The sequence below is a fragment of the Hyla sarda genome, chromosome 2, assembly GCF_029499605.1.
Source record: "Hyla sarda isolate aHylSar1 chromosome 2, aHylSar1.hap1, whole genome shotgun sequence".
Classification (NCBI taxonomy): domain Eukaryota; kingdom Metazoa; phylum Chordata; class Amphibia; order Anura; family Hylidae; genus Hyla; species Hyla sarda.
Window position 1 is genome coordinate 4,389,226 of NC_079190.1, and position 13,641 is coordinate 4,402,866.

At 46.3% G+C, this 13,641-nt stretch overlaps 1 protein-coding gene across 1 annotated transcript in view; it reads right to left on the reverse strand.

Annotated features, from left to right (window-relative positions):
* Positions 1-13,641, reverse strand: part of NUMA1 (nuclear mitotic apparatus protein 1) — a 100,495-nt gene that overhangs the window by 38,228 nt on the left and 48,626 nt on the right. Inside the window, 2 exon segments of the mRNA XM_056561059.1 lie at positions 422-539; positions 13,129-13,243. Of these exon segments, the coding sequence (XP_056417034.1) occupies positions 422-539; positions 13,129-13,243 (233 nt within the window).

Here is a 13,641-nt window from a genome sequence, read left to right on the forward strand (position 1 = left end):
ACACTGCTACAGGACATCAGTATAGGGACGTCAAGGCATAAAAGCGATTAATAGGTTTTGCCAAGGAAACACTGCTCTAGGACATCAATAGAATTCAGAAGGAACAGGATAGGAGTCGCAGTTTTGCAATAGCTGGAGAATCACAGGTTGGGGAACACTGGTTCACACCAATCCCAACCAAGTGCAGTGCATATTACTGCAAAACAGACAATCCAGAGTGGATGGGCCCCCAATAATGGCCAGGAAGTTATGGCGTATCCTAAATCCGATATCCTATATGTTTATAGCAAAATAATGAAAATCAAAAACTGAGGTCTAAATGTCCAAGTAATCCCATAGACCCTGAAAACAAGGTAAAGAACCGATAGGAACATCTGACTTACTGGCTTCACCCCCCAGATATGCTGTGTGTAACACTTACCTTGTATGATAGGTCCCCGTTCTCGTCAGACAGCTGATCGTTCTTCCTCTCCAGATGGATCCTGTCCGTCTTCATATCCTGACACTGCTTGAGGGCATCCCGAAGGCGGATCATGAGACTGAAGATAGGATAGAAAAGTGCAGGCGAATTAATGTAAGCCCCATGTGACAAACTGGAAACGAGGAGCCGGATACATAAAACATCATGTACAAAAGATGAGAGAACCTGTAACTAATAAGCAGAGGAAGAGACAGCATAGCGGCAAGACATCATGTGACCACTGAGGGCAGAGACTGGGCACCACAGGGGCATCTGCACTTCATTGTGTAAATCATGTGCCCGTGCTTTGTATTACCCATATACTTCGATTTTATTTCAGCTGAAGAAAAGAATCCTTCAAATGTACAAATGTTTCTTGTCCCTCACCATGATACACACTCCTAGATCCTTCTTCATATTGCCTGTATCATTTTTACAATATGGAGGCCAAAACCGATGCCCATGTAGGATATGTGGTCTCACAAAAGGTGTTTATAAAGGAGTTATACTACACTGGCCTAATGTTTTGTCTTTTTATTAACCTTGAATGGTCACTCTCATTAAAATACATTTTTGCTATTGCCCTCCTTATGGTAAATAAAAGATACTTTGTTTGTTTAGAAAAATTAAGTTTTCTATGTTTTATTTGTGCTTAAAAAAGCTCCAGAGCACATTTTCCCCCATCTTATACACAGACTTAGGACCGAAGTCCAAACACAAGAAGTGCAGCCTGGAGTGCTGAGGGGGGCGTGTCCAGCCTCATCCAATCATAGCTCCTCTCACACTTAACTGCCATAAGCTGTTGGCTGGACACACCCCCTCACTACTCCAGGCTGCACTTCCTGTGTTTGGACTTCGGTCCTAAGTCTGTATATGAGATGGGGGAAAAGGTTCTATTGAGCTTTTTTTCAGCTCAATTGTTTTTTTATTAAAGTTTTTTCAAACATACAAACATCCCGGTCGCAGCCGGTAACCGACATAACCAACATCTTAAAACAAAACCAGCAAAGTCAGTCAGATTTGGTGAGTTCTACGTTACATATATATTATTATGCATTATCAATGTGCCTGAAGCTAGAGAAAGAGACATCAATAATGTGGACCAAAGTTTAGGTAATCTCACTGCCAAGGTGTGTATACGTTCGGCACTACATAGCAATAGAATAGCCTACCATGTTATACCGCCATATTACCATATCGTAGTCTAACTGAACGTAGGGAACACATTGAACAATCTTTGGACCCCCATTGCCAGTGCTCGAGTCGTCACACCTGAGGTGCCCTACGAAAAAAATAGACCTAGTCCACAAGTTCCACCGTTTTTGAAAAATGGGAAATGTACCATTACCCAACGCTATGATGCATTCATAAGAATGTGTTAGGTTGAGTGCCGAGACCAATTCACCTATGTCAGGTAGGTCTGCTGATTTCCACCTACGGAGTAGTAAGAGTCTAGCTATAGCAAATAATATACACGCCAGTGCTCTGTGTGATGACGGAAGGAGCTCTATATCAATAGATAACAAGGCCATCTGAGGAGACCAAATACAGTGATCCCTCAACTTACAATGGCCTCAACATACAATAGTTTCAACATACAATGGTCTTTTCTGGACCATCGTAAGTTGAAACCAGACTCAACATACAATGTACGGACAGTTTAGATCTGTGAAACGTGTCAATGGCCGGAAGAACCGACCAATCGAAATGGGCATTCACTGGTAAAACCCCTGTATTACTGAAGCGTATGCACTGACTGGTGTCTGGTAGCGCCCCCTACAGTAGAGGGAGGTTTTACATGTTCTGTACACTTTACCTGTACCAGGGTTAGCTGCTCCTTTGGACACCAGGTGAGGGCGACTCCATTACTTTTTTTACTTACAGGACCCTGAAGAAGCTCCTGTCCTCTACATAGACCAGTGTTTCCCAAGCAGGGTGGCCCCAGCTGTTGCAAAACTACAACTCCCAGCATGCCCGGACAGCCTTTGGCTGTCCGGGCATGCTGGGAGTTGTAGTTTTGCAACAGCTGGAGGCTCCCTGCTTGGGAAACACTGGCATAGAGAGTGATTTACAGCCCCCAGCAGATCTTTCTTACTTTTATATATAAGGATTTGCTTTATCTATATTAGTTATCTACTTATTTTTCTTTAATTCTCACTTTTTCCTATTTTTGGATGACATTTTGTTGCTTCAGAACCAATTACCAGGTTTCCATAGAGTTCTGGTCTCAACATACAATGTTTTCAACATACAATGGTCTTTTCTGGACCATCGTAAGTTGAAACCAGACTCAACATACAATGTACGGACAGTTTAGATCTGTGAAACGTGTCAATGGCCGGAAGAACCGACCAATCGAAATGGGCATTCACTGGTAAAACCCCTGTATTACTGAAGCGTATGCACTGACTGGTGTCTGGTAGCGCCCCCTACAGTAGAGGGAGGTTTTACATGTTCTGTACACTTTACCTGTACCAGGGTTAGCTGCTCCTTTGGACACCAGGTGAGGGCGACTCCATTACTTTTTTTACTTACAGGACCCTGAAGAAGCTCCTGTCCTCTACATAGACCAGTGTTTCCCAAGCAGGGTGGCCCCAGCTGTTGCAAAACTACAACTCCCAGCATGCCCGGACAGCCTTTGGCTGTCCGGGCATGCTGGGAGTTGTAGTTTTGCAACAGCTGGAGGCTCCCTGCTTGGGAAACACTGGCATAGAGAGTGATTTACAGCCCCCAGCAGATCTTTCTTACTTTTATATATAAGGATTTGCTTTATCTATATTAGTTATCTACTTATTTTTCTTTAATTCTCACTTTTTCCTATTTTTGGATGACATTTTGTTGCTTCAGAACCAATTACCAGGTTTCCATAGAGTTCTGGTCTCAACATACAATGTTTTCAACATACAATGGTCTTTTCTGGACCATCGTAAGTTGAAACCAGACTCAACATACAATGTACGGACAGTCCAGATCTGTGAAACGTGTCAATGGCCGGAAGAACCGACCAATCGAAATGGGCATTCACTGGTAAAACCCCTGTATTACTGAAGCGTATGCACTGACTGGTGTCTGGTAGCGCCCCCTACAGTAGAGGGAGGTTTTACATGTTCTGTACACTTTACCTGTACCAGGGTTAGCTGCTCCTTTGGACACCAGGTGAGGGCGACTCCATTACTTTTTTACTTACAGGACCCTGAAGAAGCTCCTGTCCTCTACATAGATCAGTGTTTCCCAAGCAGGGTGGCCCCAGCTGTTGCAAAACTACAACTCCCAGCATTCCCGGACAGCCTTTGGCTGTCCGGGCATGCTGGGAGTTGTAGTTTTGCAACAGCTGGAGGCTCCCTGCTTGGGAAACACTTGCATAGACAGTGATTACAGCCCCCAGCAGATCTTTCTTACTTTTATATATAAGGATTTGCTTCATCTATATTAGTTATCTACTTATTTTTCTTTAATTCTCACTTTTTCCTATTTTTGGATGACATTTTGTTGCTTCAGAACCAATTACCAGGTTTCCATAGAGTTCTGGTCTCAACATACAATGGTTTCAACATACAATGGTCGTCCTGGAACCGATTAATATTGTAACTTGAGGGAGCACTGTAATAGAATGTGGAACAATCTGTTGCAATAGTTGTTTGCATGAAGACCAGAAAGGCTTAACTAAAGGGCATTGCCACAAAAAGATGATACAGGGTGCCTTTACTGCCGCAGTGACCCCAACAATTATTATAAGCGGTGCTATAACATATATGCAAGTCGATCAGGAGTGTAATACCATCTGAGGGCTATCTTCGTAGCCGATCCTACATGTGATGTACATCTCAAATTTTTATGCATCGTATAAAAAGCGGACACCCACTTCTCTGCGATGTGAAGCCCCAATTCTCTTTCCCAAGTAGTAAGGGGATGTGGTTTGGTGAAGACTGTGGGTTGCAGAATAGCACTATACAGAGATTTTATACCTTTAGTTCTATTGGTGAGATATAATGAGGCTAGCCTATCACTGCACAGTCCCGATGGTTGCAGCCGCTGCAGAAGATGTCGAACCTGTAGGTATTTGAAAAATTCAGTGGAGGAGAGATGATGGTTATTCCGAATCACCTGGAACGGCCGCAATACATCCCCTTCAAATAAATCACCAACCTTAACAACACCCCCTCCAATCCAGCTCGAGAGATCTGTGTGTGGGAGCATTGCATCAATAAAAGAATTGATCGGAGACTAGGGGGGTCATCAGCTCGGGCTTGTGTGGGATATGTGGACCATGCATGTAATGCGGCTGCAACTGTACGGCCGAAAGACACTACTGTCAGTCTTCCAGAAGGGGAGATGTAGTAAAAATGGATGGGCCAAAAGAAATGGATGGGCCTGAGAGGTCTCCAAATGTATCCATGGTATATCCCTAGAACCCCGACACCAATCCCTGAGCATAGACACTAAGGAGGCAATGTGGTAAGATTTCAGATCTGGGAGGGCCAGGCCTCCATATCTACAGTGTCTAGTTAAGATAGTGCGAGCAACCCAAGGCTGTCTATCATGCCATACAAATCGAGATAGTAGAGTCTGTGTCCTAGAGAAAAATTTAGCAGGCAGATCAATCGTCAGGGTGCGGTACAAATACAAAAATCGGGGTAAAATAAACACTTTGAAGGACGCGATGCGCCCCATCCAAGATATCTCAACTTTAGACAGGTCCTTGAGGTCTCTTTCTATGTTTAACAATAGGGACTCGTTTTTCAAAGTATATAGTGTGGAGGGGGAATAAGTTAACGGAGTACTCAGATATCCTATACTGCGGGTCTGCCAGTCAAATGGGTAGGTTGTACGAAGCGGAGACACCAAGCTCTCCGACATGTGGACTGGGAGGGCCTGGGTCTTAGCCGAGTTGAGGTGATAATAAGAGAGAGGGGACCATATTGGGTAACAAGGTCCATGACCCCTTGTACAGATTGTTCTGGTTTGGTCAGGGAAAGTAATATATTGTCCGCGTATAGGGAGATGACGTGGGATCTCCCCCCCTATCTCCACCCCCGCTATACGATTGTCACTCCTAATCGCCTGAGCTAGTGGCCAATATAAATATGAGGCCAGTATAAATATGAGGGGGGACAGGGGGCAACCCTGCCTGGTCCCATTTGTAAGTGCAAACTCATCAGATAGAGCTCCATTGACATAAGTACGTGCAGTTGGGGAGCTATACAGCGCCCCTATAGCTCTCAAGATGGGACCATGAAAGCCCATCCGCAGGAGGACCGAGAAGGCGAACGACCAGCTAAGCCGGTCGAACGCCTTCTCGGCTTCCAAAGCCAGGGCCAGCATAGGGATCTTATAGGTGTGAACATGATGACAACGCCTAGCATGCGTCTAGTGTTATAATAAGTTTGGCGGGTAGGGACAAATCCGGCTTGGTCAACGTGTATAAGGGATGGGAGAATGTTTGCTAAACGAGTGGCCAAGACTTTTGCATATATCTTTACGTCCTGGTTTAGGAGGGATATGGGCCGAAAGTTTGGGGGTCTGTCAGGGGGTTTACCAGGTTTGGGCAGTGTAATTATTAACGCTTGCATATTTTCCTTGGGAAGGGAGCCTGTGGTTATTGCCCTTTGGCAAAACTGTTGCAAATGGGGGGACAAAATCTTTTTAAAAAGCTTATAGTAGTGGTTAGCAAAACCATCAGGTCCTGGAGCTTTTTCTTTAGGTAGGGAGTCAATGATGTCCTCTATTTCTGAATGAGTGACTGGGGGCATTAAGAATTTGGAGGTGGATTGCGTCTAATTCCGGCAACTCCATAGAGCGTAAGTATGTAGAAACCTGGGCTTCTAAATCGGACGGGGATGGGATAGAATCCTTCAAGTTGTACACTTCAGCATAATAATCCTGAAATCCATTAGCAATATCTATTGGAGCATATAATTTAATGTTATAGGAGGGGTGTAAGCGATAAGGCACTCTACTCTTGACTCGCTGGGATGTCAATCTGGAGGCTAAAAGCTTGCCCGCTCTGTTGTCCTGTGTGTAATACGTGGCTTTCAATTTTTGTAAGGATTTCGCATAGGAGGCAAGCATGTGGCCCCACAATTCTAGGCGTAATTCGTGTAGTTTATTCGCTAAGACAGGTGAGGGGCAGGATTTGTTGTCAGATTCCACTTTTTGTATTTGTGACAAGAGGCCTGTAAGCAATTCAGCTTGGTGTTTCTTACGCACCGCTCCCTGCTGAATGAATGAGCCGCGGATGCATGCCTTATGTGCATTCCATAGATTAGTGGGGTCAGTCTGAGAGGCATCATTAAGTGCGAAGAAAGAGGTTAAGTCTGACTCAATACGTGCAGCATACACAGGGTGGGAGAGGAGAGAGGGGCTGTATGTAGGTGGGGTGTTTGAGCTCTCTGAGATTTGTACTGTGATGGCCGCATGGTCGGACCACTTTATGGTTTCTATGGAGGAGTCCACTGTGTCTGGAAGGAGCGATCTATCCACCAAGAACATATCAATCCGGGAGTACACATTGTGTACCCCCCGAATGAAACTAGTAGTCTCGGTCCATGGTATGATGAATACGCCATATATCATAAATCTCCTCCTTCCATAACGCCGCGGACAGAGATGGAGGGGGGGGGGGTCTTATCGTAGGGGGAAGTAGTATCTATAGTAGGGTCAGAGGTTAGGTTAAAATCCCCACAGAGTATTAATTTGCCTTGACAGTGTTTCTTCACTACTTTCATAACCTTACGGAAGAAATGCAGCTGTGCTTTGTTGGGAGCGTATAAGGACACAACAGTATATACCACATTGTTCAATGAGCAAATAAGTATAATACATCGTCCCATCAGATTTGCAATATCTTTAATGTGTGAAAAAGCTACCGAGTTTTTAATGGCTAACATAACTCCTCTAGATTTCGAGTGAAAGTGTGCCTGAAATGTGTGGAAAAGGTTTATGTTTTAACCCGAAAAGCATCCTGTTTAAGTAAGTGCGTTTCTTGAACTCCAAATATATCACATTGTAAAGTTTTAGCTTCCCTACACATGTGTGATCTACGGACAGGGCTATTCAAACCATTAGCATTTAAGCTAGCAAATTATAAATACCATAAGTACCATTATAAATCAAGATAAAAAGCACAAAGTGACAGTTTAGAGAAACATAAGGGGGATACCAGACGCCCCCCAGCAAGAGCGCCGGCATCCAAATATCATAGGCAGTGTGCATGAAAAAAGGCGTTGAGCAAATACCAATAAAACAAATCCCCCATAAACATAAGTGGAACATCATATATGATAGAACAGTGTAACAAATGGATCCCAGACAAGGATCACACAACAGTATGGGGCAAGTGTCCTGTCTGTAGCCAAGCCATGGGGCAACAGAAATACCTGATCAAGACCAAGCCCCGCACCGGTAGGTGAGAAGTCCTTCCTAGGCAATCAAGTTCACTGCACCACCGACCAGTCTTGGCTAGACTTTGCTGGAGGTTGTCTGCGGTTGTTATCCGAGGGAGAAGCAGGGATGTTCCAGGGCTGAAGGGTCTTCAAACCGTCCTCTAGAGTTTTAATGATATGTAGGTCCCCTTTGTAGTGGATCAGAAGGCGGACCGGGAACCCCCATCTGTATGGCAACTTAGCTCGCTGCAGCGATCGGTGCCAGCTGTCTCCTCAATTGCAGCGTGGCTGCTGACAGATCCGCAAACAAAAGGACCTTGTGGAAGGGAGCCGGCAAGCCCCCATTCTTTCTGGCGTAAGACATTAACTGCTCCTTAATTTTTAAGGAAATGTATGCGCACCAGCACATCTCTTGGCACATTTTCATCAAGAATAGATCCAAAGAAAGGGCAAAATAATACCAATATATTTCAAGTCGAGTGTGTTGGTAACTAACAAGAAATCCTATATACACACTAGAACACCAATTCTATACATAAGTAATAAACTTTATTGAGAACATCATTAAATAAAAGCAATTAAAAAGGACAGTATAGCCAGACAAAAAGGAGTTGGTAAGGCAGGTAATATATCATTAGTTAGTATAAATGCAAAAATGCAAAACATGACATAGTTATTCCTAACTAAAGAGTAGGGCCACCAGTATAACAAAAATTATAAGTTACACATGACAGTCATGTAAAAATTGCACCGAAAAACAAAACTAACCTAAATAAGGAGGTCACTGAATAAATGGCCTCCAGCGAGTGGTCAGGAGAAAGGGGAAAAGCAATTAATAGTGTGCAAATGGAGCACAGAATAGCAGCATTACCATGAGGCTTCCCCACTCACAGAGCACAGGCTAGGAGACATAAACAGTGTACCTACCTGGTGTTGTGTAGGTAGGTACACTGTTTGTCTCCTAGCCTGTGCTCTGTGAGTGGGGAAGCTTCATGGTAATGCTCATATTCTGTGCTCCATTTGCACACTATTAATTGCTTTTCCCCTTTCTCCTGACCACTCGCTGGAGGCCATTTATTCAGTGACCTCCTTACTTAGGTTAGTGTTGTTTTTTGTGCAATTTTTACATGACTGTCATGTGTAACTTATAATTTTTGTTATACTGGTGGCCCTACTCTTTAGTTAGGAATAACTATGTCATGTTTTGCATTTTTGCATTTATACTAACTAATGATATATTACCTGCCTTACCAACTCCTTTTTGTCTGGCTATACTGTCCTTTGTAATTGCTTTTATTTAATGATGTTCTCAATAAAGTTTATTACTTATGTATAGAATTGACATTTTCATCCAGGTGTCGCGGGCGGGGGACCCGGTGCGCCCTGTCAATTTCTAAGTCTTGGTCAGAGCAATCCGGAAGAGCAGCTTTAAGAAGCGATCGGACATAATCCGGTATCTCACGAGGTGGCACTGATTCCGGGATCCCCCTTAAATTGATATTGTTGCGCCGACCTCTGTCTTCGAGGTCGGCCACTTTAACTTTGAGCGCCTCAACTTCATTTTCAAGGTCTGTATGCGTGTCTATGAGGGTGTTATGCGAAGTTGCGAAATCGCCAAGTTTATGCTCTAAACGATTCACCCTTGTTCCTAGACCTTCTATATCAGATTTTAGTAGGGACAGGAGGGACTGCAAGTCCATCAATAAAGAGCGGCGCTGCAGCAACAGCATATTCCTCATGGCAGTATCAGTAAGGGCCACATCAGAAACAGGGAGAGTTAGCAGTGCATCTTCCCCAGAGTCTGCAGCAGGGACAGAGACAGTCCATGGAGTGCTGCCAGGGGACGGAGCTGCTGCAGCAGCTGTGGTGTGAGGAGGCGCGTGCTGGAGAGGGAGAGATGCGGGGAGAAGTCCCTTGCTTATGGGATATACGCTCTCCACTCACCGGGGATCCCGATACGCTGTGTCCCCGGAGACAGTCGTTCTTCTCCTCGAGGTAAGGGCAGCGCTGCCGTTCTTTGTGCTGACAGCGCAGGGTCCGACAGTGAGCGCCGCAGCTCCGTAGCTGGAGAGCCGGGAGAGAGGGCCGTCTCCTCCTCAGCGCCATTTTGGTTTTCTCCCGCGTCTCGGGAGAAGTAGAATTTTGTAAGTTTCGGCTGTCGGGTGGTTTTCCTTCTCCCTGCTATGTCTGCAAGTGTTCCCCGACAGTTCAGAGTGATTTTGAAGGACTGAGTCGCGTTGCAAAGTCGCTTAACACAGTGCGCAAGCCGGAGCCCAGGCTCTATGCGCCCACTCAGGCAGCCAGACCACGCCCCCTGCTCTTGAGCTTTTTTTAAGCACAAATAAAACATAGAAAACTTCAGTTTTTAACCAAAGTATATTAGAAATCTTTTTTATTTACCTTAAGGAGTGCAATAGCAAAAATTAGTTTTAATGAGAGTGACCCTTTAAAATCTTATTTGGTTTTACTCAGATTACAGGCAACCAGAATACCCCAGTCCTTCAGATCTGTTATCCCTTGTTTAATATATATGAAGTATTGCTATTGGTGCATATCAAATTAGAGATTATTTGTAGCCCATGGTCAGTACAGAGTGGTATCAGAGGTTGAGGTTTCAACTTGTGAAGACTGAATGTATGAGAACTACAAGCACCAGCCAGAACGTGGAGACAGAAGAAGAACTACAGGACCCAACCAGACAGTGGAGACAGAGCAGAAGAGAACTACAGGCCCCGGCCAGACAGTGGAGACAGAGCAGAGGAGAACTACAGGTCCCAGCCAGACAGTGGAGACAGAGCAGAAGAGAACTACAGGCCCCGGCCAGACAGTGGAGAACTACAGGCCCCGGCCAGACAGTGGAGACATAGCAGAGGAGAATTACAGGCCCCGGCCAGACCGTGGAGACAGAGCAGAGGAGAACTACAGGCCCCGGCCAGACAGTGGAGACAGAGCAGAGGAGAACTACAGGCCCCGGCCAGACAGTGGAGACATAGCAGAGGAGAACTACAGGCCCCGGCCAGACAGTGGAGAACTACAGGACCCAACCAGACAGTGGAGACATAGCAGAGGAGAATTACAGGCCCCAGCCGGACAGTGGAGACAGAGCAGAGGAGAACTACAGGCCCCGGCCGGACAGTGGAGACAGAGCAGAAGAGAACTACAGGCCCCGGCCGGACAATGGAGAACTACAGGCCACAGCCAGACAGTGGAGAACTACAGGACCCAACCAGACAGTGGAGACAGAGCAGAGGAGAACTACAGGCCCCGGCCAGACAGTGGAGACAGAGCAGAGGAGAACTACAGGCCACGGCCAGACAGTGGAGACAGAGCAGAGGAGAACTACAGGCCCCGGCCAGACAGTGGAGACATAGCAGAGGAGAACTACAGGCCCCGGCCAGACAGTGGAGACAGAGCAGAGGAGAATTACAGGCCCCGGCCAGACAGTGGAGACAGAGCAGAGGAGAACTACAGGCCCCGGCCGGACAGTGGAGACAGAGCAGAGGAGAACTACAGGCCCCGGCCGGACAGTGGAGACAGAGCAGAAGAGAACTACAGGCCCCGGCCAGACAGTGGAGAACTACAGGACCCAACCAGACAGTGGAGACAGAGCAGAGGAGAACTACAGGCCCCGGCCAGACAGTGGAGACAGAGCAGAGGAGAACTACAGGACCCGGCCAGACAGTGGAGACAGAGCAGAGGAGAACTACAGGCCCCGGCCGGACAGTGGAGACAGAGCAGAAGAGAACTACAGGCCCCGGCCAGACAGTGGAGAACTACAGGACCCAACCAGACAGTGGAGACAGAGCAGAGGAGAACTACAGGCCCCAGCCGGACAGTGGAGACAGAGCAGAGGAGAACTACAGGCCCCGGCCAGACAGTGGAGAACTACAGGACCCAACCAGACAGTGGAGACAGAGCAGAGGAGAACTACAGGCCCCGGCCAGACCGTGGAGACAGAGCAGAGGAGAACTACAGGCCCCGGCCGGACAGTGGAGACAGAGCAGAGGAGAACTACAGGCCCCGGCCGGACAGTGGAGACAGAGCAGAGGAGAACTACAGGCCCCGGCCGGACAGTGGAGACAGAGCAGAAGAGAACTACAGGCCCCGGCCAGACAGTGGAGAACTACAGGAACCAACCAGACAGTGGAGACAGAGCAGAGGAGAACTACAGGCCCCAGCCGGACAGTGGAGACAGAGCAGAGGAGAACTACAGGCCCCAGCCGGACAGTGGAGACAGAGCAGAGGAGAACTACAGGCCCCGGCCGGACAATGGAGAACTACAGGCCACAGCCAGACAGTAGAGACAGGGCAGAGGAGAATTACAGGCCCCAAGCTGGATAGTAGAAACAGAGTGGAGGAGAACTACAGGCCCCAACCATATACTGAATCCCAGCCGGACAATGGAACAAGTGTGGTGGGATCCAGTTCTATGTATTTGTGACATTGGATGACATGTATTTTTGATAATGAATCTTACTGCAGAATTTTTTCAGTATGTTTTTAGCAATTTTATTTGTTTAGCCTGAATGTTTATGAGTATAGCAACCTCTGCTTTGTATGTTTAAGTGACTTGTAAGGCACACCAGATCTAGTCTGCTTAGTTGTTCTGTTAGTGCTGACAGGCATATGGATTGCTGGCGGTGTAAGAAAAACTCTTTTGTAAGTTTGCCGACTCATTTTAAAGGAGTACTCTGTCCCTAGACATCTTATCCCCTATCCAAAGGAAAGGGTATAAGATGTCTGAGCGTGGGGGTCCCCACGCTGGTGACTCCCGCTATCTCTGCTGTGGCACCGCAGTCATCCGGTGTACAGAGCGAACTTCCCTCCGTGATTGATGACTAGCGATAAGGCGCCGCCAACATGCCCCCTCCCATAGACTTGCACTGAGGGGGCGTTGTCATAACGAGCCTCTGGTGCCAATTGTATCCAGCGGTGGAGTACCCCTTTAAGTGTGTCCCATTTATAGAAATTATTTTACTCATGCACACCTGCAGCTTCAGTGTAAGGGCGCTGTGTGCTACAAGATCAAATGCTCTAATAAAATCCAGAATCACCACATCAGCAGCACAATCACCATACAGATTCGTAGTGACCCCACAGACACTGAGCATATCATCCTGAGCACGTCTGTATTACCAAATGACTCAATAGAGAATGCTACTAGCCTAGTATTTCTGTTGGGTGCACCAAGGCCACAGTTGCTATAATTTACCTAGTCCAGAAAGTCACCCACGAAGCACCCACTATAACAACGGGCCAGGAGGGCATTGTGTAATCCCGTCTCACCTCTCATTCTTCTCTCGCAGCTCGTCCATCTCTCTGGGCTCCTGCTGGTTCTCCTGCCTTTCGTTCAGCACCACCAGACGCTCGATGCGCTGCTGCATGAGGAAAATCTGTGCTTCTGTAGGAGGTGACAAACAAAGTTCTCAGGAAGGTTTTTCAAAGGGTTACTCCCGTGGAAAACTTTTTTTTTATTTTTATTTTTTTTTAATCAACTGGTGCCAGAAAGTTAAACAGATTTGTAAATTACTTCTATTAAAAAAAATCTTAATCCTTCCAGTACTTATTAGCTGCTGAATACTACAGAGGAATTTTTTTTTTTTTTTTTTTGGAACACACTGCTCTCTGCTGACATCTCTGTCCATAGCAGCATATGTTTGATATGGGGATTTTTCTCCTACTCTGGACAGTTCTTAAAATGGACAGAGATGTCAGCAGAGAGCACCGTGTTCCAAAAAGAAAATAATTTCCTCTGTAATATTCAGCAGCTAAGTAGTACTGGAAGGGTTAAGATTTTTT